At 36.0% G+C, this 27,183-nt stretch overlaps 1 protein-coding gene across 22 annotated transcripts in view; it reads right to left on the bottom strand.

Moving 5' to 3' along the window:
• Positions 1-27,183, bottom strand: part of grh (grainy head) — a 663,099-nt gene that overhangs the window by 491,341 nt on the left and 144,575 nt on the right. For all 22 annotated transcript variants that reach the window (XM_067774942.1, XM_067774948.1, XM_067774949.1 and 19 more), the window contains one exon: positions 4,028-6,205. In XM_067774942.1, the coding sequence (XP_067631043.1) occupies positions 4,028-5,211 (1,184 nt within the window). In that variant the 5' untranslated portion in view covers positions 5,212-6,205. The remainder of the gene's footprint in view (positions 1-4,027; positions 6,206-27,183) is intronic.

Here is a 27,183-nt window from a genome sequence, read left to right as displayed (position 1 = left end):
AAGGAATGGTGGTGTGGCGTAGGTGCCCACTTTCTGTCCATTAGCTGGGAGTGTATGTGTGTAGTGTGACAGTTGTGTTATCAATTTGTCAGCGCGAGAGTTAAAGCGACATAGTAACGGCAACAGCCTATCGCGACATGTTGCATGCCACACCAAAGCACACATACAAACTTCCCATATGAACACAAAAGTGGTGTTGTTGGTTGGCTATGAAGTGAATATAGTGATATAGAGAAAAAAAACATTCGGTAATACAAAAATGAAGTTAGGGGGAACGTTTTCCTGTGAGGAAAGGTTTATAATGAAATCTTTTTTTCCGAATTAACCCTGACTCAGTAGCCGGCCTTCTTCAGCTGGTCAATGTAATCTTGGTGTCTCGTTAGGATAGGCTGCACTCTTAGCCCTGCGCAAGAGTACCAGCTTAAATGCGTGGTGGCTCATAATATTTACGGAAGAAGGACGGTTTAGAGTAAAATGTTGCAAATTTAAATACAATAAGCAATAGGGTTGACTCCAAGCCGGCCTGTCTTGCATGCTCCTGCAAAGGAGGCGGAATTTAGGAAATCTGCTGTCTTCCTTATATAGGCGTCGCTACCTTGATTTAGTAGACTAGCTTCTTAAGTTATGAAGCTGCGAAATTATAAAGTAAAGACCTACACGTCTTCGATTCTCCCTCAGCTGACCTCCTCTCGCAAGACGTGGTATTTTCTCGAATCAAACCCAATCTGCTCATTATGTTGGTATGGCGGCGTTGTTCAATATATTCGGAATAGTGTAAAGCTCAGCAAGCATCCAAGTGATATCTCTTATTCGTCCCTGATAGCAATCGTTTAGTGGAATTCGCGTCTTAGATGTCGTATAAAGCTTTGAAATAATTCAAGAACTTTTTTTTATGGCTTACGGCTAGTGTTCATATTCAGTTCTTCACAACCCCACCTCTCCCCTTCTTTCTCTTCAAAACTTACTGGCTGGCCAAGCGATAAGCTTCATACTTGCATACTTTGGAATGCTCGGCCGATATTTTTTTTAGTTTTCTGACAGGTTTGTATGCCCCAATCAAATACCCATAAACCCCAATACTCTGCAGAATAAAATCTATCCAAATGGCTAATATTACAATAAGAGGTTTACCGTGCCATCGAGCTTCTTCCATACTATATTTCAGTAGTCCATGGTAATGAGCGCAATCTGGCGAATTTTAAACTCAGTTAGTATTCCCAGATTGTCACGAGCTCTCCAGTGTTAGAACATGGATCACATAATTAAAGTATTGCCCTATTTGTGTCGCTGCCCAAGAGTTTCAAAAAAATATGCATGCTTCCTGGGGAGTCCGTGTGCATGGTCGATGTAAAATATGCTCTTGATGAAGCTTTCGTAATGTTTTCAATCAATATCTTCCTGAGCTACTAAGTCCATGAAAACTTTGAAACCAACCTTGCACACAAAAGGGTTGTGTGGGCACCCTGATTGATACATCCCATTGCATTACAAACGGGTCATGAAATCGGCTGTAGTGTTAGTCAGATGCCGATACAACAGCTTTTCTTAGACTGCTTCCGGTTTTAATGCTTATTTGCAATGACGGCTTTATGACATCTGCGGCATTTAGGGTGTTTCTTTAAGCTTTTTTAATTGCAGTAATTAGGACTTCGATTTGATTGTGGTAAATACTTTTATAGTTGGTTAAAATCTTGGCTTCATTGCGTTCTGAAAGCTTCGAGCTCGCAACAAACAAGAATTTGTACGGTATTATTCCATAGCTCGGACTATGGTCTTAACTCAGTTTTTGTTTTGTTAAGTTAAGTTAAAGTTAAATGAAAACAAGTAAGGAAAGTTAAGCTCGGGTGTAACCGAACACTACATACTCAGCTGAGAGCTTTGGAGACAAAATAAGGGAAAATCACCGTATAGGAAAATGAACCTAGGGTAACCCTGGAATGTGTTTGTGTGACATGGGTATCATGGCTACAGGTGGACGCCTTTTCGAGATATCGCCATAAAGGTGGACCAGGGGTGACTCTAGAATGTGTTTGCACGATATGGGAATCAAAAGAAAGGTGTTAATGAGTATTTTAAAACGAAGTGGTCCTTAGTTCACTAGGTGAATGCCTTTTCGAGATATCGCCAAAAAGGTGGACCAGGGGTGACTGTAGAATGTGTTTGTACGAAGTGGGTATCAAACTAAAGTTATTAATGAAGGTTTTGAAAGGGAGTGACCCTTAGTTGTATATGTGAAGGCGTCAATAAAGCAATCCAATCAACATGTTCCATCCCTTTTTTCGTATTTGGTATAGAATTATGACATTTTTTTCATTTTTTGAAATTTTCGATATCGAAAAAGTAGGCGTGGTCAAAGTCGGATTTCGCCCATTTTTAACACAAAGATAAATTGAGTTAAGATAAGTACGTGAACTAAGTTTAGTAAAGATATATCGATTTTTGCTCAAGTTATCGTGTTAACGGCCGAGCGGAAGGTCAGACGGTAGACTGGGTATAAAAACTGGGCGTGGCTTTAACCGATTTCACCCATTTTCATAGAAAACTGTCATCGTCATAGAAGCTTTGCCCTTATTAAATTTCATAAGTATTGGTAAGTTTTTGTTCGACTTATTGTATTAAAAGTATTCTAGACAAATTAAATGAAAAAGGGCGGAGCCACGCCCATTTTGAAATTTACTTTTATTTTTGTGTTTTGTTGCACTATATCATTACTGGAGTTGAATGTTGACATAATTTACTTATATACTGTAAAGATATTGAATTTTTTCATAAAATTTGACTTTTAAACAAAAATTTTTTTAAAAGTGGGCGTGTTGTTTATCCGATTGCGCTAGTTTTTATTAGGCACACATATAGTAATAGGAGTAATGTTCCTGCCGAATTTCATAATAATATCTTCAACGACTGCCAAATTACAGCTTGCAAAACTTTGAAATTACCTTCTTTTAAAAGTGGGCGGTGACATGCCCATTGTCCAAAATTTTACTAATTTTCTATTTTGCGTCATAAACTCAACCCAGCTACCAAGTTTCATCGCTTTATCCGACTTTAGTAATGAATTATTGAGCTTTTTCGATTTTTCGTAATTTTCGATATCGAAAAAGTGGGCGTGGTTATAGTCCGATATCGTTCATTTTAAATAGTGATCTGAGATGAGTGCCCAGGAACCTACATACCAAATTTCATCAAGATATCTCAAAATTTACTCAAGTTATCGTGTAAACGGACAGAGGGACGGACGGACGGACATGGCTCAATCAAATTTTTTTCGATACTGATGATTTTGATATATAGAAGTCTATATCCATCTCGATTCCTTTATACCTGTACAACCGACCGTTATCCAATCAAAGTTAATATACTCTGTGGGCTCTGCTCAACTGAGTATAATGACTGTCGTACGGCGGAACTCCCGCCCGTTATGTCAAACCTAAAGATATATTGTGAGTTTTTACCTCATATTTTGAAGGTAATACTGGTATTCTAAGGCATTAGAGAGTCTTTGAACGGTCTTAACTGCACGCCTCTACGTAGGCGTTAACTGAAAACGTTTCCTCTTACCGATTTCAGAACGCAAGAACTCGAAATGTGTATTAGTTCCGCTTTAAGAGGTCTGCAGGCAGTAATCAGGTAGTATATGTTTTAAGATCTTGCATCCTGCAATCTGTAATATCATTTGGAGGCAAACAGTAAAATGTGTGCCTGCAGAATGCGCTGCTGTCCGTTAATTTGATTCCAATTTCGAGCTTTGGGAGAAAACGTATTATAAGGCCTACTCCGGTAGCAATAAGATCTATAAATTTAAAAATTCTTGTATTTAAAGCTAATTGATAAATATTTCGGAAGCCTTTATTCGTTATCTAAAACCAATCTGAATTTCAGATCCCGATTCTAGCTGCTAGTCGTACTCGGGCTTATGCACAAATAATAAAAAGGAAAAACATTGTCACTCTTTGCGTAGATTTTTTCACATTATGTAGGTTTTATTAAATTATTTATTATATTAAGAAGATTATTCGGCACTTACCTATGCAAATGTCCCTCGACACCTGGCGGCAAACTACCATCCGATACAATGTAAACAGGCTGTCCACCTGCGCCACCGCCACCAGCATATTGCAAACCACCCTGTACCACCACTTGACCGTCGGCCACCAAGCCACTTAAATCACTGCCCGAGTAGATCTCCAAACCCTTTTGATCAGATGTTGTCGTATATATAACAGTTTTATTGCCATCATTATAAATCAAATCAATATGTTTGTCCCCCGGATACATATCCGATTCCAATTTTGTTGGAACGGGTAAATGCGAAAGTTGCTTCCCAGCATCTGGGCCAGTTGTAGTATAAATTATTTGTTGATCACCACCATTACCATTCGGTGGTTTTTTCGGATTATCATAGATATCCACTTCCTCTTTAACCACATTTTCTGGATCATAATGTTGCAACATTGATGCATCCAATGGTGATGTCTGATAAACGCCATGCTCATTAGCCATCTTCTGAGCTTGATTAAACATTGCAGCAGCAACAGCATTATCGCTTGGCATCAATTTCGTTGGATCGCTTACGATGCGTGTCAGGATGTGTTCACCCGCCTCATTGCGTGATAAAATATGATGTTCACCATTTATAATTTCACGTGAAATAATTTGTTGTTGTTCGCCATTTGGACCGACGACGCGTATTATTTGATTTTCATCGAATTCAATTTTGGCGAGAGGCTGATTTTCGGCAGCTGCAGCAGCAGCTGCGGCCACTGCTGCTTGCTGTTCATTTAGCTGAGCAACCATACGTGCATCAATCACATGCTCATCACTGGTGACTGTGGCACCCTGTGAACCCACCGACGGTAATACAACTTTAGGACTTTCATAAATGAAGACAGCATCTTTGTCATAGAGTTTTGTGGAATCTGTATGTAAATCGAGTACATTTACATTTGTCATTGTAGCCAGCTCGGGCTGTGGACTATCGGGTGAGCGATGCATGAGCGATAAGCCGTTGGGTCCGTTATTAGCTGCAGATGTTGTTGTAACGACGTTAGTGACTGTGGCGCGTGTGGGCGAGCTGTGTGCTTGTAATTGTTGTTGGTGCTGTTGTTGCTGTTGGTGTTGTTGCTGTAGTTGTTGTAGCTGCTGTTGCTGTTGTTGTATGGCAAGCTCGTTTGAAGTGATGACACTAGTCGTGGCAGGCGATGCGGACATCTTATGCTTCTTGTGCTTAAGCTCCAGCTTGGGGCATTTATAGTGGTTTAAAAATAATAAAAAAGCTTTTATAAAGCTTTTTGCATATAAACAGCAAGTGAGCTTCGCACATATATAAAGGCTTACAGAAGCTTGTGAGTATTAAGTGCTTTCTTTAATAAAATCAAAAGCTTTCATAGGATTATTGCATACTTCAAAGCTTGTTTTTAATTTTCAATCAAGCCGCTGCTACAATTCATTCACTTTTTTTACAATTTCGTATTTGGAGATGTTTTCTTCTTGTTATTCAAATATGTTTTAAAACTTTTAAAGCTTTTTGCAGCTTTATGTATTTCCGTTAGCGCCAGCTTTCATGTATCTACAGCTTTTATTCAAATATGTCAAGCTTTCGCACAAATTGGAAAACTTTCAACTTTTACAAGTTATGTTTTAGTTTTCAAAAAAGCATAGCTTTAGGCGCTGCTGTATATAACTAATCTCCTTTATGGCCTTCCGTACGAAATATTTGTGTTATTTTGTTTCCTTTAATCTGCATCAATACTTTTTGTTTTTAAAGATACTTGTAGCTTTTAAAATCTAGTTCAACTTACTGCTAATTTTGTTCATTAAACTTTTGGAAGCTCTCAATTTTGTTATGTTATATGTAAGCTTAATTATTAGATTCCTTAATATTATAACATTTGTTTTCGTTTAAAACTGTTTAAACTCTTTTTAATTTTATGGTATAAAAAGGCACTAAGAATCTCAGTAAAATTGGACGGAATTCGTTGCGTTGTGTTACAGTTAGTTAGGTTGTGTCGAGGGTGATATTTCCTTTTGTTTCTTTACAGCTTATCTTTGTTTGTTTCTTATGGCACTTGCGTTGTTTTCTTTCAGCGCATTTAATAAATCGTGGATAATTTTGTTATATTGGAGTTGTGTTCACTTTTAGGCGAATCAGCGATAATTGCGGCAATAAGTTGGGCTGGAGAGTTTTGTTAGGAATCGCACTAACCTGGAAAGGTAAAAAATAAAAACTTTTATTAGAAAAGAAAATTTTCAAAAACTCACATTATTTTTGATGGAATTGAGATAAGTTTTTGTTTTAGGAGCTTTTTCACAGAAAAGCTTTTTATTAAGGGAATCTGTTCTAGGAAGCTTTAATAGATGGCGCTGTTTTGCAATCTTATACAATGCGAGATATACTTAGTTAAAACGTTCTAAGCTGTTTTCTCGGACAAACTTGTTTGGTATGAGACCAACTCTACTACTATCTACTACAAGAAGTTGCACGCTATTGCCTTTAAGATTGCAAAGCTCATGTGTAACATTATTATATTTTGGTGTTTTTTAAGCTCAGTAGATGACCCTGTATTCATTTATTGGCTTAGTTATGAAAGTTTGCAGTTCTAAAGGTTAACTTACAAAAGTATTTAACTGTATGCCTCCGCAGCAAATGTCTACCCTTCAACGGCTTCACCGAAGGAGATTGATAATTTTCACTAGAATACTTTCCGTATTGAGTTATGCCTTTCCTCTCCGGGCCGTATTTGGTAAATTTGATTAACGCTGAATGGGTCTCTGGAGGAAATCTCACTTTCTAAGGACTTCTTCGAGGCTTTTGCGAGTATCTTTATATGTCTCTCTACTGGTTATGAGTGAATAGGCGGGGCTGTTCAGCGTTACAGACACCGCTAGGTGTCTAGCAGTAAGGCGACCACCCATGCAGAAACTCCAAGTGAATTAAGGGGCTTAAAATATTCTCACAATAGGCATGCCTGTCAGAAGGCCCAAATTTTTGACGGTAAAAAAAATCGTTGCCGAGACAGTCGGGTTACTACCAGTAGGTGCTATTACCGACTGCCCACTTCCGCTGCACTCCCCTAACCTGCGGGAAGTACAACCCACGAACAAAACAACCAGTTGCCCAAGGAAGTATCGACTGTCGGCTACTCTCGCGATCGTTTCCGGAATTGTTGCTGACCAGCGATAGTTCCACAGTAGGAATTATCTCAGGAATATTGCTCTGACGCTCTCCACTTTTATAGCATGGAAAGCAGTTGACATCCTAACGTATCAAGCCGTGTGTATCCGTATTCGTTCATAGCTTATAAATGGTGTTTTTTTTCAGTGGAGCTCTGTGTGACCTCTTCTTGACTCTTGAACGCTACCTCAGCCTTCGACAGGACACACCTCATACCTCAAAATGGGGCAGCCATCACTATGGCTTATCCACGAATATGACCTCGAGCTACTTTTAAGAGCTGCTAGTACCGAAACGTGGGAGATTCTTAAACTATCGACAAGTATCTTTATCTCCAACATTACGCCCATCACATGCCAATATCGACAGACACGGGATCGATGGTAGGATGGTTAGAAAATCCTCCCTCAAAAATGGGAATGATTGGAATTTAGGAAAAAGGCAGTAATTGGATCATAGATACTGAATAAAGTCGAAGATGGTAAGAATGCTCGATTGCTGTAGGGCCAAGGTATTCAGCCCTAATATACAAAACGTACAGTACTTTTCATTTTCTTTAGTTTCTTTTCCGACAGGGTGAATGATTGATGTATATTGGGATGCTTTTCCGTCATCCCTTGTCAAATTTAGTTTAGGGACACGCCGGTTTCGGCGTTGCGTCATCATCGTTCTGAACGAAAAATGACACAGATGATGACGCAACGCCGAAACCGGTTTATCTCCAAATCAAATTTGAAAGTCTTTCCAATATACATACATCAGTACTTCTCAATTAAGGGCACACTGATATAAGAGGTCTTGTATCTTCTCGTATAGAGAACAACTATCCATTCGCTAAGAACTGCCTCTGCCCAACTTCTTATCAAAGGGCTTCAGTTCTATGCGCAGCAGTTTATCAATTATTTTTGAGTCCTCAACCAATCAGAAATATTTTGACATTTGATACGTCCAGGACATAGTTCAATGGTTCGTCAATGTCGATAAATGCATCAAAAATCATTATGTGTGCTCTACGAAGCATTTGCCTTACATTGGAGTTAAGAGCTGTTTCCGTTGACGTGGCGGCACGCATACTTCGGTGCCACCAGCTGCATCAACGGAATCCAACACACATATGCGCAGATCCAGGAATAAAAGAAGTTGCTAAGGAATAATGCTATCTGACTACAAAGACTGGGAGATCTTGAAATAGTTCGTAGCCTAAACAGGTAAGCTTTCCACCAAAGTGGAAGGCATGAGGAAAGGAGTATCCACGGCCAACTTCAGCAGTTCTTTCTTGCTCATCGTCTATCAACCACAACCAAAATCCATAGGTTCAGTATTCCTCGAAAATCTTAAGGATATTCCCCCGCAGAAATTTGCTTAGGTAAGCTTTTTGTGTTGGCAGTAGAAGCATGAGCTCTTTTTCTCAATGACATTAACCCCGAAGTATTATACAACTAAGTACCCTGTTACCTATTTTACTATGATATTTTACTATAGATTTTTCGCATTTTACTGTCTTACCCCATACACTTTTATGCTGCACTCAAGACTTTCCCGCTGTTGACAATGGCGCTAAAATACGAATTTAAAAGCGCAACAGGAATTTGTTATAAATGAGCCACTGTCCGTCCACCTGCAGCCAACAAACGACTCCACAAGCTGAGTTGGTAACGCTCATGGTGGCCAACCGAGGCAAGAAATGGGGAGCCAACATTCATAGAAAAAGTATGGATACAAAAATGTGTACCGAACTAAGAATAGAGCAAGAAACTTTGCACAAAATTAATAGCCACAACCTACGCACGAGTAGTAGCGCACCCAATTCACGAATGCTTTGGACAACAAGAACAACAAGAACACCAAAACCAAAAAACAATTATATGCAATAGAGAAATATTACACCGTGCAACAAAATTTTTTTGAGACAGAATTGTTTAAAGTCGTGAAGAAAGGGTTTACTTAGATATGAAAACCAATTACGTTGGGTTGAGGTGATTGGGCTTCAAAGGACCTTTGGCAAGATTAAGTCAGTTGCGAATGTTTTTAGACTAATAAATATATACCGAGTCTCCTGATACATAGCTCGAAAATTTCACCGGGAATATATCATTCAGCTTTACATACCGTAAAATTTCCCGAAAACGCACATAATTTACCATGGCACTTTGGCGCGCCTAAGCAGGCTTCCACTGTAAATTAGTTTTTATGTATAGTTTCAGCTGCATCCTTCAGAATCTAGCGTCAGGGAACTGCAATAATATATATTTTCTTTGTCAAACAATTTTGAGAATCCTACTGAACTTTTAGCTTCTTAACCCTTGACTTACTTTCTTAGGAAATTCACCTTTTCGCATAGTTAATAAGCTCAACCAATCAAAACATTGAAAATGTCTCATATGATGTTTTTTTAAAAACTTAAAGTCTATTTGAAATTTTTTAACTCGTTCGTACTAAAAAAGACATTACATTGTTTAAAAGCCATGAAATTTGTGTAGGTATAAGAAATTAAGAGTTAAAACGCGTTGAGCTCCGTGACTTTTAAACACATGATAATTCTATTTTCAGTTAGCAAAGGGTTAAAATACATCAAGACCGAAATCTAATTTGGATACATAAAGCGAATTACCACGACAAATATTTTCCGATGCAAATTAACGCCTTAATTTTATTGTCCCACCTTTCACTGCTTCTCAAATTTATTTAAAAAATCGAGTATTTTAACTCTTTAGTTACCTTCAAAAAGTTTGTTATAATTTCTCTACTGCGACACCGATAAAAAACGATTAAAGTTTTCCTTTGGAGAAATTAGTTTTACCATTCTTTGCTTCAAAAAATTCCATGAAAAATTATTCGTTCAAGTAGCTAAATCCTTTAGTTATCCCTTAAATTTGTATGTAAAGAATTTTGTGAGCCTTACTTTCTTAATTGTTCTAGTCTGTCTATCTTAACTAGCTGGTTTTTTAGTGTAACATAAGGGTTAAATACATCACTGCCCAAATCTAATTTGAACACATATAGGGCGTATAGCGAGCGAGTGATCGCCTTTATTTTCTTGAATAGTCTCACCCTTCTTTGTTTCACAAAATTACACGAAAAATAACTCGACCAAGAAACTTAACCTTTTAGTTTCCACACAAACGTGTTTTTATAATTCCACCAACGTGTTGCAGTTCTTAGAATAATTTGCTTCCCTGGAATATTTTAGACAATTTTACGAAATATGATTAGCTCGAATAGCTTAAACCTTCAACTACTCCAAAAATGTTTCTATTTTGGAATTTCTGTATAGTGATTCGGCGAAAAATTATTGATCCTTTTAGTTTAACTGTTTATAATAATCAATGTGGAATATCTATTTTAAACCGTTTGTCACTTAAAAAATTTTGTTAAAATTTCAAATTATAAAAATTAAGAGAGTTTCACAAGACGACTACACAAATTTTACTTTTCGATTATAGCGCTTTTTCTTGCATAACTTGCGGTCAAATATTTTAACCCTTCACCTACTACACAAATTCTTTAAATACAGACTTTCATATTGTAACGAATATTAGCAACACTAAGGGTACTGTCATCTCTAAGCCGATGCTAAGCAGTGACGTGAATGCACATCAATAATTCAATCATTATGTCTACACATATGTACGTATACGCAGCTGAGAAGCAACGCACAACCACATGCATATATCTGAGATACTCCAGAAAGTATGCAATGAGAGAAGCTATAAAATTGTGCAATTGTAGTTACAGCTGAGAAATTTGATAGCTGATGACCAACTAGAAGATTCTGGAAGATGCGAACGAGGAAATCAGAGAGTATAAAAGGCAGCAAATGTAGAGGCGCTGGAATCAGTTTCGACTAAGACGATATCTAGCGAGCAATAGCAGTATTATTTGAAAATAGTAGAGTTATTTCTTGTTAAGTACTTTAATAAAGGCAATTTTGCATTATCAAATATTGGAGTTATTTATTCAACAGTTTAGTGATTCGAACTTAGCAGAGGAGCAAATAAGAGGATTTGCAGCAAATTCGTTACAATATAGTGAGCTAAAAAGTTAGACAGTCGTAATCAGTTTAATCGTTCATATTGTAACGTATTTTGGGAAATTCCGCTTATTTGAAACCTTCTGCTAGCGTTCAAATCGCTAAACTGCTGAATAAATACCTCCAATATTCAGTATTGCAAACTGGTCTTTATTTAGCTTACTTTGGGAGTAGTATTTCACAATTATACTTCACAATCAATAGCGTGTTTAAATCAAAACTGATTAGTCATTCCTCAGCTTGCGCTGCTAATATACTCTCTGTTGCCTCGTCCGCATATTTCTACTAAGGTCTAGACGTTTCGCCTTCTAGAACTGCTGTATCTCCTGCTTGGAAATTGAGCTATATGCGCGTGTATGTCTGAGTAACAATTTCGGCTGATGACTACATGTATGTGTGTGAGATATCTCTTCGTCGCCTTCTACATAAATGTTGCTACCTTTAATGTGTACATGTACATACGAGTGGCTGCTTCATGTGTGTTGTTGCGTGATTATTTACTAACAGCCTAGTGATGTCAACATTCATGTCATTTAACGCATCCGGATTTTTCAATTGGGCATGTTCCTTAACCCTTTTTTGCACTACACTAAGGGCCTAATGATAATTATGCAAAAAATATTGTAAGTTTTAGCGTCTGATTATCTTTTTTCGAAAACTTCCACGACAATTCACAGACTACAACATTTTAACCCTTTAAATACCACGAACTTGCTTTATTAAGATTTGAATTTGAAAAGGGCGGATCAAGAGCACCTTTTCATGAAGGATATGTAAACATCACGTTTAAACAGCCACAACACAAGTTATTTCGTTGTTGTTATTGTTGTAGCGAGTAAGACACTCCCCGTAGGTTTTGAGTATATTCACTATTAGAGTTTTTGAATTTGCCATAGGAGAATATTCTTTCTTACTTTCAGCATAGTTTCTTTTTTGAAAAAATTTTAAATAAAAAAAAATAAATTTAAGGCGCGATAACCTCCGAAGAGATTTTAGGCCGAGTTTCTCTTCCAAGACTGGACCTACATGTTTAACTATGCCGACTCCGAACTGCATCTGCAAGGCAGATGAGTTTTCACTGAGAGCTTTTCATGCCAGGAATACACCCGGAGCGCTTGCCAAACACTGCCGAGGGGTGAATCGGCTTAGAAAAATTTTCTTCTAATTGAAAAACCTTATTTCTAAAATTTTGATGTTGCTTTGGCCGGGGTGTGAACCCAGGGCATACGGTCTGGTAGGCGAAGCACGCTACCATCACACCACGGTGGCAACAAAAAAAAATTTTACCTCAGTTAATATTCGAAAACAAATAAACCCTAATTCCCAACCCAATAAACCCCTGTTCGGCCAAATGTACTTAGCCCATAGAAATTTTTCTTTTATAATATAAAGCAAATTCCATAATTTGAGTAGTCATGCATTTTTATTTGAACCCCTTTTGAGTGTAAGCAAACTTTATTTTAAAATAATAAAATTTCAATTTAAATCATTTTTCTTCTTATTTGGATCTTCCTTGGGTTAGACTTTCTAGAAAAAAGTTTTAAGGTTGAAGTAAAATTACCGCAGAGGTAAATTTAACGAAAACATGTAATTTCGAGCTTTTGAGAAGATCCACTCCGGCTTCTTATCGGCAAATAACGATACCGACAAATTATTATTTTAATATCGGCTTGTTATCGATAACGAAATATCGACGGGTTTCCGTCGGAAATTGATATATTTTCAAAGGAAAGCAAACACATTTTGAACAAATTAATAAAAAATCGATAAATTTTCGATAACAAATGTGTAAGTTTTCGATAACACATCGATAACACGCAAATAACAAATTGGTAACACTTTACCTTTAGATTACAAATAGGTAACTGTTTGATATCATATCGATAACTTTTCAATGAATAATTGATAAATTTTTGAAAACAAATCGATGAATTTTCGATAACACTCCAATGACTTTTTTATAGCAAATCGATAACCTTTTTATAGCAAATCCATAGCTTTTTTATAACATATCGATACACGTCAAATATTTCCAAAAAAAACTAGCTAATCCTTTGCGAACCGTTTGAAGAAATTATTATTAAATTGAAGTTATTCTAAAATAGCTACCCAGTACAATTATTACTTGCTTCTATGTTGAAAAATAACGCATATGAACGCAGCAAAAGTCAACAGATAACAGACCACCGAGTGCTGGCCGGGGCACGTATGTAATGCACGTAAATCTTAATTCTATGAAGGTGTGCACAGCGGAGCAATAGAGCAAGCAATAACAAAAGCACACACATTCACATACAGCATTCTTAAATAATGATCAACAACAATGAGTATCACTAGCAATAGCCTTAACAATAATAACAACAGCAATCACAACAACAACACGTACACTGCACGACTTGAGACTTAAATAAATAAATGCATGCAATGCCACAGGCGACAATGCACAACAGCAGCTGCAACAATAACAACAACTTCAAACAAAAATAAAAACAAGAGCTATAAAAATTATCACCTTTGACGCTCTAAGCTAGTTAAAGTGACCACAGCAATTGCAACCAGCAACAATTTGCATGAAACACATTTTCAAAGCGTTTGGTGCAGCAGCATCACATTGCAGCTGCAACAAAGTGTTGCATGAATAAAAACAACAACAATAATATAAAAATGACCACGACAATGGCATGTCGCTTTATTTATGCGCAGCGTGTTACATGCTAGCTACTGCAGCAAGAAGGCTCAACTCTTCTTTATTCCACATTCACTTTACCTACAAGCCATCTAATCGATTAAACTTAAAAATAAAATACACTCAACGAACTTTTTTTTTTCTCTTTTTACGCGACTTGGTTAAAAAATTACTCTTTTAGCTACTCTATAAAGTGAAAATTGCTTGAAGAGTCAATAGCAAAGTTGAATCACATATACTCGTGTATGTAAATATTTATATCTATGCAAAATGCAAATTTTTTATTCAAAGTTTTTTTTTCGTAATTTGGTATGCTATCGCATCACAAATGCAGCCAAACTCACAACAACAAGAAGCACCATTGCCAATAATAATTTATTTACTTGCAGGCAACTGAATATTTTTTTGTGTTTTTGTAAATTTTTCAAATTGAGCGGTAAAAATTTGCAATGAATTGCCACGAGCAAGCGCTTGGACCAAAAACCTTTTTTGTTATTTTGATTTTTTTTGCTGCAACGGAATTTTTTAATTGCTTGAAAATATATTAGCAAATTTATTAAGTCACATTACTTGAAATGCCAGATTTTGAATGCATGAGCACTTAAATGAATTAGAAATGAGAATCCCGAAATAGGAATTTTATTGTAACAGAACTTTGGTTTGCCACTCGGATAATGACAATAAAATTTCTCCTAAGCAGGTGGGGATAGGGAATTGGAAGTTTCACAAGAGTTAGATCACAAATATGTTGTTGTTGCACGGCTAACCATTCGATTGTAAATTTTAAATCCTTCACCGGTTTAAGCCATTTTTAATTTAAAAACATTACCTTTACAAAAACAACGAAGCCTACCAAGATTAAGGCAAATCAACGAAACGAATTAAAGTCTCTCAACAACTCGAATACCTAGGAAAATAACGTAAAACTCAAACTTTTGGGCTACCTCGAGAACGCAGTAAACCAGAAATTACTGACTACTCTGAAAATTTTAAGTTTTTGTAATAAAAAAAATTAAAATTTCAGTTGAGAAAAATATTCGCATAAAGTTCGGCTAACCCTTAACCTAACCCCAACCCTAACCCTTATCCCAACCCTCACCCCGACCCTTAACCTAACCACAAACCTGAAACTTACCCCAACCCTAACCCTAACCCTAACCTTATTAAATTATTTCCTTTCTCTATTCCTCTTTCATCATCTTATATCATTTCATTTTCCAATTTTTCTTTCCTTTCTCCTTGCTTTTTCCCGTTTTTCCTTCCCATCTTCCTTCCTTGCATAAGCCTAAAAGCTGTTTCATTGTGTTAGACGGATAAATACACTACATGATGATGCCAACAAACTCCGTCCCTTTTTGCTACCTCCGAGTAAGCCGAAGTTTCGTTCACTTTCTCAGCTCTCTCTTTTCTATTAGTTAGCGGCAATGATGTTTTTACGATATTTCCCGATTCCCCTCCTTTGCAGCTCGGGAAGGGCAGAATTCATCGCTATTGTGACTTTCTACTTTTGTAACTTCACTGCCATGACCTCGCAGTTTACAGTACATAATCCGCGAAAGAACTCGGCTCTTTTTCTTGTATCCCCTTTCCGCCCCATAAACTCATTCCTGTAACCTTTCGGCGATCATTACCTATATACCTCACCCGCAGCGTTTTTCTCATTGAACCTGTTGCGATATCGAGGTTTACTCGTTGCAAAGCTTTCGGTAGCGAATTTTCTTGCACCTTCTTCTGTCCCCAGCCCATGGTTTCCAAGCGACTTACAGTACTTAGAGTTGTCCTGTACTGTGATAAGTTTTCCTTCCTTACTGAAGTTCTTTCCAATTTCCCTTCCCTCTTCTTGCTCGGGCACAAGCCTGCAACTGCCTTGAACACACCGAACTATAGCAATATTTGCATCCCCTTTCCAATTCTTTTTATTTCCTGCAACTCTTACCGTATCATCTTTGTCGTGCGACCACGTGTCGGACAACACGAATTTAGAGATTTAAAATATAAATAGATTGAAAATGCCTTACCACGGTACCAGCGTTTCTTGCTGCGACAAGCTTACCACTTCAGTAATGAATATTCATTAATGGCAAGTTCGTGTCTTAAGTCTTTTTTCTCAGTATTCTCAGTTTAAGAAACGAAAATAACCAAACTTTTAACCTGCTATTTATGCATGTGCCATCAATGCCATAATAGTTTTCGACATTATTTATGTGTAACTGTAACTGAAACAAAATTGCTCTAAGAAAAAAACAACAACAAAAAATGCTAAACTAAAGTTATATCAATAAAAAATCTTAAATGGTGTTCGAAGCATAGAAAGTTTGTTTATTACTTCGGCCCGGGAAGCGAAAAATTTGACATAAGTTTCAAATGACGTATCCAACAAACAAAATAAATCAACAACCACAAAACGGCAAAATAGTCAAAGAAACATTGTTAAACTTAAATAAAAAAAACCAAATCTAATAACATTACATGACTTCCAGCAATCAACTGAAGTTGCGCCGCTAATAACAAAGCAACAACAATTAAGTGGTTTGACGGCAATGTGCTTGCTTGCCACTTTTACAAAAACCAAAACAAAATTTCAATTACACAAAACAAATGCGCGCGCTTCACGCTTTACTACAAACAAATTAAACTTTTTTTGTTTTTGTCTCACTTGCGCTGTGGTTCATTGGCTGCACAGCACAGCTGATGATCACGCTTTGATGCTACAGAGGCGGTTCAGCAATTTCAAAGAAGACATGCAAGCAGATGTAGGTGCAGCCTAACCCAAAAATCAGTTTTACACACCCCCATCAGTTAATGAGAAATGCAGAGTTTTTTATTTTCTTTTTTAACTTCGAAGTTAATGAGAAAAGGTTTTTTGCTTGTGGCATTTTTTCATCTTTTTTTAAATACTGACAGCTGAACGCTCCATTTGATGAAGTAGATGCTGTGCTGGTGAAATAACTTTTTTATGGTCAAATGCAAAGTTCATTGACCGTCAATATTTGCAACTGCTATATAAGCCATTTTTTATTGTTGTAGATATTTTTAATATAAATGCTTTGCGAATTGGTTTTATTAGATAATAGATACAGGTAATAGATAATAGATAATAGGTAATAGATAATAGATAATAGATAATAGATAACAGATAATAGATAATAAATAATATATAATAGATAATAGATAACAGATAATAGATAATAGATAAAATATAATAGATAATAGATAATATGTAGTAGATAATAGATATTAGATAATAGATAATAGATAATAGGTAATAGACAATATATATTATATAATAGATAATAGATAATAGATAATAGATAACAGATAACAGGTAATAGATAATAGATAATAGATAACAGATAACAGGTAATAGATAATAGAGATAATAGATATAGGTAATAGATAATAGATAATAGATAATAGATAATAGATAATAGATAATAGATAACAGATAATAGATAACAGATAATAGATAATAGATAATAGATAATAGATAATAGATAACAGATAACAGATAATAGATAATATATAATAGATAGTAGATAATAGATAATAGAGAATAGATAATAGATAATAGATAGTAGATAATAGATATTAGATAATAGATAATGGATAATAGATAATATATAATAGATAATAGATAATAGATAACAGATAATAGATAATAGATAATAGATAATAGATAATAGATAATAGATAATATATAATAGATAATAGATAGTAGATAATAGATATTAGATAATAAATAATAGATAATAGGTAATAGATAATATATAATAGATAATAGATAACAGATAATAGGTAATAGATAATAGATAATAGATAATTTTGCAAATTTTATATACATAAGTATTAGGGTGGTCCAGTTTATTTTAGAGACCAAGGGCCCTCCAATTTTGTTACATATAACGAAAGATTAATCTATGCAAAATTTTAGCTCTGTAGAGAATATAGAAACCAGTGTTCAACAAGGTTTAGTTTTCATAAATTCTGTAAATTTTTATTTGTTTGTTTTTAAGAATTCTGAAGTTTAGAAATGTGTTGTCTTCAAAAAATTTGATATTAAACATGTTATCAACCCCTTTTTTATTTCAGGTTTAAACTATACTTCTATCAAAATGAGTACGCTTAAGACGCGTCAGGTAGACAGTGTTTACTTAGTCGGTGTTAAGGAGCTAGAACCTTTAACAAAGAAGAACCAACTTCCTACAACAAAAGAAGTTTTGCTAAGATTTCATTTTTTCTTAAGTGGAATAAAATCTGTCAGGAACGCCAGTCATAGTACAATTGAAGAATTGAATGAAGTTTGGAGCCAAGCCCTTATCCCCACTAAATATACCAAGGATTCGATTGAAAAACTTGAAAGTGTGCATTCACAGTGCACAGTGAAAAATAAAGGCAGAAGAACGGAAAAACAAAGAACAAACGAACAATCATTTGTAGACAAAATAAAAACTCTTTTTGACATTGCCCATTCAGATGCTCTAATTCTCATAAAAACAGAACAAGATAAACATTTTTTAATTGACCAAAGAACTGACAGAAAAATGATCATTTCTTCTCAAGACAATGAGTATATTAGAAAGCAAGAAAGATCACTACAAAGATTTGAAAAAGAAGAGAAGAGAAGAGAAGAGAAAAGTTGGGGTCTGCTGTAAAATCCACTACTTCTACCTTTAATATACCCGAAGCTGGCTTGAATGATGGTTTAGGTGCCAAAAAGTGACGAATTATATCAGCCTTCTTCCAAAAAAAAAAATTGAAAAAGTTTTAGGTGGCAATAACGAAGATGTTTCTGAACCAAAGGCTAAGAAGAGCTTTTTTGACATTAATGTGGCAGGGGCTTTAGACAGGAGTAAAGTGTGCGATCGTGAGGCTGTAAGGCTTATCATTCCTATTGCTGCTGCACTTGGCCATGATCCCGCAGTATTGCCGCTTTCAAGAAGTTCGATAAAAAGAAAACGAGAAGCAGCAAGGCAGAATTTTTCGACAGAGATGATGTCAAACTTAGAAGACATAAAAGAACAAATTGTTATTCATTGGGACAGCAAAATCTTGCCTGATATTTTAGGTTCACAAAAAGTAGACAGACTACCAGTGCTAGTTTCCTATGGTGATGGAAATGAGAAACTGCTGGGGGTGTAAAAAATGACTAGTGCAACAGGTACGAAAACTGTTGATGCAGTACTTAAAACACTTAAGACATGGCATCTCGATGATAGAGTCATTGGTATGGGCTTTGACACAACAAGCGTTAACACCAGTATGAAGAATGGTGTATGCAATTTCACTGAAAAACAGCTGAACAAAGAACTTCTATGGTTGCCATGTCGCGATCACATAATAGAAATCATTTTGAGCCAGGTATTTACATTATGTTTGGGACCTTCAAGCTCTCCTGAAATTCCCATATTTAAAAGGTTGAAGGAATCATGGAATGAAGTTGATCGATCAGACCACACACCATTAATCTTTTCTCCTGGAGAAGCTGAGTTAAGAAATAGTGCCATCGAGTCATTGGTTCATCATCTAAGTAAGAAAGATCATCCTCGAGATGACTACCTCGAACTTATTGAACTGACGCTGTTGGCGTTGGGGCAACCAATAGAAAAAATGCACTGGAGAGCACCTGGGCCAACACATCACGCTCGATGGATAGCTAAGCTTATTTATGCATATAAATTGCACCTTTTCCAAAATCAAGCAGTTTTTTATCTCACAAATAAGGAGAAAAAAAATTTGGATAGATTTATTCATTTTGGAGCACTTCTGTACGTGAAAAACTGGGTAGAGACTCCAATCAGCACCAATGCAGCTTTCAATGTTTACTAATGTTGGAAAGAGGCTGGGAAATACTGCGCAATTGATGAAGAGGTAGCTAAAACCATCAAGAAAATTTGCAGTCGCATTTGTGTTACCTATGCGACGAGCTGCTCGGATTATCACTCTTTTCCACAAAAGTGAGCCATGAAAACAAAGTAAGCATTGTGAATAAGCTGTCTCTCCCTGCACCGGAGAGGATGATTAGAGGAAATGCCAATTTACTAAGTGATGAATGTGAATTGGCGGATTTTGCTAATAGTAGAACAATGTTGCTGTTTACTAAGCTAAACATTAAGCAAAGCTTTTTGGACAAACACCCAAGTGAATGGGAACAGAAGCCAGAGTTTAAAGAGGCAAGAAATACAATTAAGAAAATCAAAGTGGTAAATGACATCGGCGAAAGAGGCGTTAAACTAATTCAAGATTTTAACAAACTAATAACAAATGATGAGGAGGAAAAACAGCTGTTGCTGCAGATTGTAGAGGCTAACCGAAAACAAGTTCCGACTGAACCAACAAAGAAGGTCGTTTTAGAAAGCCTACAGAAACCCTCCACTTCCAAAGGAAAAATATAAAGACTTCATATTGATTATATATATTCACAATAAAATGTACTTATTTTAAAGATGGTTCATAGATATTAGATAACAGATAATAGATAATAGATAATAGATAATAGATAATATATAATAGATAATAGATAATAGATAATATATAATAGATAATATACAATATATAATAGATAATAGATAATAGATAATAAATAGTAGATAGTAGATAATAGGTAACAGATAATAGATAACATTTAATAGTTAACAGTTAATAGTTAATATTTAATGGTCAAAAGCTAAAGGTTATTGTTAATAGTATATAGTTAAAAGTTAATAATAAATAGAATATTAGCTAATAGTTAATAGTCATAAGTTAATAGTAAATAATTAATAGTTAAAAGACAAAAGTTAATAGTTTATACTTGATGGATAGTAGATCAATTTTCGAGAGCCTAACATTTCGAACGTACTTCTGAATCATACCTAGCCTATCCAAGGACTAATTCGAGGTGTGAAACTTTGTAGAGTTACTTGGGGAGTTGATATAAACTGTTCTTTTTTCTGACCTACATACGGTGTTTTTGGACTTCAGGTTTAATTCTAGCCCAGATTGCATACCCTTCGGTCGATGTTGAAAATATTTCTTAAACCAATTCAGAATTTCCTAGGGAGTTTTTTGTACAATATAGCAACAGAATAGCTTATCGGCTTTTCTAAACGATGAAAAAGTAACGAATTTCGAAAAGTTACTGGTCAGAAAATGGAACGAATTTCAGAACTTTACTAGTTACTAAAAAGCAAGGATTTGAGAAAATTTAGAAAAGATAATAGGTTCCGAAAAATTTACGAATTTTGAAAAATATACTGGTTTCCAAAAATTAATACACTTTGAAAATGTTACCGCTTATGAAGATTACTTGTTACGAATAGTAACGAATTCCAAAAATGTTGTTAGTTCGGGAAAAATCACAAGTTTGGAAAAATTTATTGATAACGAAAAACAAACTGGTCAAAAAAATACTTACTGATTACGAAATAAATGCTGAAGATGAATATGTAACGCCTTTCGAAAATTAGTAGTTACAGAAAATTATCAGTTGCTTTATAATATTTGATTCCGAAATAGCTATTGATACAAAAAGAAGATTCGGTACAGAAAAAGTAACCGGCTCCGATAAAATAAGAGGTGTATGGAAATTCAGAAAAAGAGCCACCATCGACCAAACTTACGAGCTCTGCAAAGGTTATTGGACTAAAAAAGTAATCGGTACCGAAAAAGTAGCAAGCTTGAACAAAATAGCCGGTACCTAAAAATATTAGCGTCTGTAAAGTATCGATTGCGAAAAATAATCAGATCCGAAACCGAATCTAAAATCGAAACTGAGTTAAGACCGATTCTAATCTTAATCGGTAACTTAATTGGGCCAAAATTGTAATCGAATTTCTACCTAAACTGGATTGAAAGCAGCCCACAAACTGGATCGAAACCGGAACTGCATCCAGATCGAAACTGGTACCCAAATTGGACCGAACTCGAAACAGAATTTATACCGAAACTTGATAGAAACCAATACAAAAATTGGACTGAAAACGAAATTGAAAACCGAAACTGGATCGAAACCGGTACCGAAATTGGACCGAAATCGTAAACGACCTAATACCGAAACTGGGTTGAAAGCAGTATAAAAACTGGACCGAAAAAGAATCTTAATCTTGATCAAAATCTATACCCAAATTAAAACGCAAACGTAATCGAATTTAAACCGCAGCTGGATTGAAACTAGAGTACACAAACTGGACCAAAACCGGTATCTAAATTGGATCAAAATCGTAACGAACTCAGACCGAAAAAGGTTTGAAACTAGTAACCAAACTGGACTGCAACCGAAGCTGAATCACAAACGAAACTGAAATCGAAAGCGAATTTAGACCGATACTGGACCGAAACAAAAACCTGGACCGATATCAAGAGCGAACTGGAATGGGAACCCGAACTGAAACTGGATGAAACCGGACTTAAACCGGGAGCAAAACCGGAAGGGAAGCTGAATTTATAAAAAAAAAGGTTAACTAAGTGTTTCAAAAATGTAAAAAATTTTATTTTTCTATGATAGGTCTAATGTACGTATGTAAGATTATTGAAGTATATGTACTTGAACCACGGTAACAATTGCGAATAGCTTGCCATTAATGGGCCCAACAGAAATTGCAAAAAATGTCAAGAGAAAAGCTTGAAAAAAACAAGTAAGGAAGGCTAAATTCGGGTGTAACCGAACATTACATACTCAGCTGAGAACTTTGGAAACAAAATAAGGGAAAATCACCATTTAGCAAAATGAACCTAGGGTAATCCTGGAATGTGTTTGTATGACATGTGTATCAAATAAAAGGTGTTAATGATTATTTAAAACGTAGTGGGCCTTATTTCTATAGGTGGACGCCTTTTCGAGATATCGCAATAACGGTGGACCAGGGGTGACTCTAGAATGTGTTTGTACGATATGGGTATCAAATTAAAATTATTAATGAGGGTTTTAAAAGTGAGTAGCCCTTTAGTTGTATATGTGAAGGCGTTTTCGAGATATCGACCAAAATGTGGACCAGGGTGACACAGAACATTTTCTGTCGGGTACCGCTAATTTATTTATATATATGTCATACCACGAACAGTATTTCTGCCAAGATTCCAAGGGCTTTTGATTTCGCCCTGCAGAACTTTATCATTTTCTTCTACTTAATAAGGTAGGTGTCACACCCATTTTACAAAGTTTTTTCTGAAGTTATATTTTGCGTCAATAAACCAATCCAATTACCATGTTTCATCTCTTTTTTCATATTTGGTACAGAATTATGGCATTTTTTTCATTTTTCGTAATTTTCGATATCGGAAAAGTGGGCGTGGTCATAGTCGGATTTCGGCCATATTTTATTCCAAAATAAACTGACTTCAGATAAGTACGTGAACTAAGTTTAGTTAAGATATATCGATTTTTGCTCAAGTTATCGTGTTAACGGCCGAGCGGAAGGACAGACGGTCGACTATGTATAAAAATTGGGCGTGGCTTCAACCGATTTCGCACATTTTCACAGAAAACAGTTATCGTCATAGAATCTATGTCCCTACCAAAGTTCACAAGGATTGGTAAATTTTTGTTCGACTTATGGCATTAAAAGTATTCTAGACGAATTAAATGAAAAAGGGCGAAGTTACGCCCATTTTGAAATTATCTTTTATCTTTGTATTTTGTTGCACCATATCATTACTGGAGTCGAATGTTGACATAAGTTACTTTTATACTGTAAAGATATTAAATTTTTTGTTAAAATTTGACTTTAAAAAATTTTTTTTTAAAAGTGGGCGTGTTCGTCATCCGATTTCGCTAATTTTTATTTAGCACACATATAGTAATAGGAGTAACGTGCCTACCAAATTTTATCATGATACCTTCAACAACTGCCAAATTACAGCTTGCAAAACTTTTAAATTACCTTCTTTTAAAAGTGGGCAGTGCCACGCCCATTGTCCAAAATTTTTCTGATTTTCTATTTTGCGTCATAAGGTCAACGCACCTACCAAGCGTCATCGCTTTATCCGTCTTTGGTAATGAATTATCGCACTTATTCGGTTTTTCGAAATTTTCGATATCGAAAAAGTGGGCGTGGTTGTAGTCCGATTTCGTTCATTTTAAATAGCGATCTGAGATGAGCGCCCAGGAACGTACGTACCAAATTTCATCAAGATACCTCAAAATTTACTCAAGTTATCGTGTTTATAGACGGACGGACAGATGGACGGACATGGCTAAATGAATTTCTTTTTTCACCCAGATCATTTTGATATATAGATGTCTATATCTATCTCGATTAGTTTATGCCGTTACGGATTACCGTTATGCGAACAAATTTAATATACTCTGTGAGCTCTGCTCAGCTGAGTATAAAAAAACACAGCAAAAACAGAGCACATCAATCATCAAAACAACAGCTTCAACAACTACGACATTTACAATTTGACTGAGTGTAAAACCCCATAAAAAAAGAAAAACAATAAATCGAAATGCACAGCCATTATCGCGATGTCAATAATTTGAAATCAATGATGAAAACTACCAGTTAACAATGCGGTACGGCCACAAAAGGGAAATATTTGCTGCTGAATGATGGCAGACGACAGCAAACACACACACATACAAGAGGGGAGCAGCATAAACACCAACAGCCAAGTTATTCGCAATGTTAGATGAAAAGATAACAAAACAATCGCACGAATAAAAAAGTAAATAATGTAAACAAAATGACAGCAACAACAACAACAAGGAAAAAACAAATAGTCATAACAATTGTAGCAAATCGGAAAGCCATTTTTTATCTCTTTTACTTGCCTATTTATGTGCAACAAAAAAGTACAAGCTTCTAAGTGCAAACTCAAATTCATACTTACAACTAATCAGCTGCTGCTGGCTTTTTTCTTGCGCCCCTAGACATGTACTTCATATTGGATCAGTTTGTTTCTATGCCAGTTAGTCAAACTCGTCAGTAAGTCAGTTCTTTCGTCAAGTTGATGCGCAAAGTCATTGTCTGGTTGGACATGTCAGTGGCTGCTTCAGCAGCTATTTTCTAGATTGACAGGTTGATTGTTTGTTTGTTAATTTCATTGTTTGTGGTTTTATTTAGTTGGTTGATTGTTACTTTCCGCGTTTGGTTAGATGGATGAAAAACTTGTTACATAGTACATACTTGATTGCTATCTCCGCTAGACGGTCTGTAATGATTGTTTCGTAAATTGGTGTAGGTTATGATTTGTTTTGGAGCTTAATAAGTTTATGCGAAGAAAAGTCGTTCTGATGTAAAACAAATATGGAAATGGCTAGAATTGGTTGTTGGCGAACCGGATTTGTTAATGCATTGAACGTTCATATTCGTTTGCTAAAAAGCAGATAGTCAAGCCAGGGCAGCTTCAGACAGTATGGCATATCAGTGCTATTATAGTTTTTTAGTTGTGTTTGGGATTTAGCGATCAACCCATCGAGCGGTAATCAAGTATAGTGCTGCCTTATTTGTTTTCGAAATGCCATTGAACTTCGCTAATGTTTAGTAGATAACTAGAGAAGAGAATTTAAATTTATGCGGTATCAGAATCAAACTAAGCCATTCCAGTGTCAAGAAAAAAGTTAAGAAAAAGTTTGCAATTATTACACGAAAAGCAAAATAGAACCTGCTATATTAATTTTCAAATGATATTATAGTACTGTTCTTTATTATGGTATTTCAACTGTTAAGGATAAAGGATATGATTCATGTGGTTGTGTAACGCAATTTATAGCTTCGCAAACCCAACTGTCAACCTCACCTACCAGTGGCGAGTCCTGTTTCTTTAGCAAGCGAGGCTATGGTGTCGCCAAGTTCCTCATGGAACTAGGGGCTGTGGGCAGGATGGCCTAGAGGGTTTAATGTTGTTATAGTAAATAGTTCCTGAGATGATCGGGCTGGTACATTAAGGGTGCTTGTTACCGGGACGTACAGCGTCCATATCCGCAGAGGACCATCAGCAGCAATAACAATCCCCAAAACCTTCGGGAAGTATCTTTATCGCTTTAACAACATAAAATGTTTAATACAGAACCCGTAACTCTTTTACCGCTTAATAGTCCATTCCATGTGATGGGTTGGACATTCTGACTCGACTTGGGCTAAAGTTTTAAATCATTTCTCGTTCAAAAGTAAGCTTAATTTGATACGGATCTTAATTTGATAGAAAGCTTATGAAATATGAAATTTAGGTGTGGAATTTACACAAAAAATTAACGTTTTCTAAGAATGGCGGGCGTGACTACGAAAACTCCCTGATTTTCAAGTTAACCTCGACTAAGTAAGCTGTAAAATATCTTAGCTGTCAGTCGATTGACATGTGGTTTCATTGAAAGTTTTATTAATATGGATCGAACAAACTCAGCGTCGTGGAAAATAGTGCCGCGCTAGTGACGATATAATCTGATCTGGTCCCGAAACTAACTCCGAATTAGTACTTAAATTATTCCAGATATACTTAGTCACAAAATGGTCCAAAATATTTCCATAAATAATGTCAAAAATATTTTTTGAACAGGTCCATTAGCGTAGCCGAAGGTTGTTGTTGTTTTTTAGCGATAAGGATGCTCCCCAAAGGTTAGTGAAGTATTATGTATGTTCATGGTTCTTTGCCGGATGTAGATCCCGTAAGTTCCGGTAACAAGCTCCATTAAAGCTTTACTAGCCCGACCATCTCGGAATCAGTTTGGTATGACCACATGAAATCTTCTAGGTAATCCCGCCCTCCCACTCTCTAGATCCATGAGGAAATCAGGGTCCCTTAGCTTCGACTGATCAAAAAAACAGATTCGGCACGGGTAGGCGAGGTTAACAATTCGGCTGGAGATGCTATAAATTGCTTTGGCAACCCCCTAAAATGGTTGCGTTACACAACCCCTTGAATCAGTTTGGTAGTTTAGTCGCCTCTTACGGCAGTCATACTTACCGCGGGTATATACTAGGCCCTCAAACCCGCGAAGATGGAGTGGAAGATTGATATGGAATAAAAGACAAAGTAATTTAGGACGGAAATGGATGGTAAAAGAAGACCCCTTTTTAAGTGGAAGCTAGCCAGTTTTGGTGCAGAAAGAAAAGTACTCTGATAGTACACTGAGAATTCGATATCTAACCAAACAGAAAACTAATATTTTTAAACTAACTATAGCTCGCCTATTGATTCAAGATAAAACAAAACCGAGGTTGCTTTACCTGAAACAAATAATTTCGGGCTTTCAGTGAAGAGTAACCGATAGAGCAAATTATCGAAAGTGAATAGGTACCATCGAGTTATCGGTTTTTTATCGACTTGTTATAGCCTAGTAATCGTTTTCTTATTGGTTTCCTATCCATATGCTAT

This window comes from Eurosta solidaginis, chromosome 3 (genome assembly GCF_040869045.1).
Source record: "Eurosta solidaginis isolate ZX-2024a chromosome 3, ASM4086904v1, whole genome shotgun sequence".
Classification (NCBI taxonomy): domain Eukaryota; kingdom Metazoa; phylum Arthropoda; class Insecta; order Diptera; family Tephritidae; genus Eurosta; species Eurosta solidaginis.
Note: the sequence above shows the minus strand (reverse complement) of the source record. Positions and strands in the feature narration are given on the sequence as shown.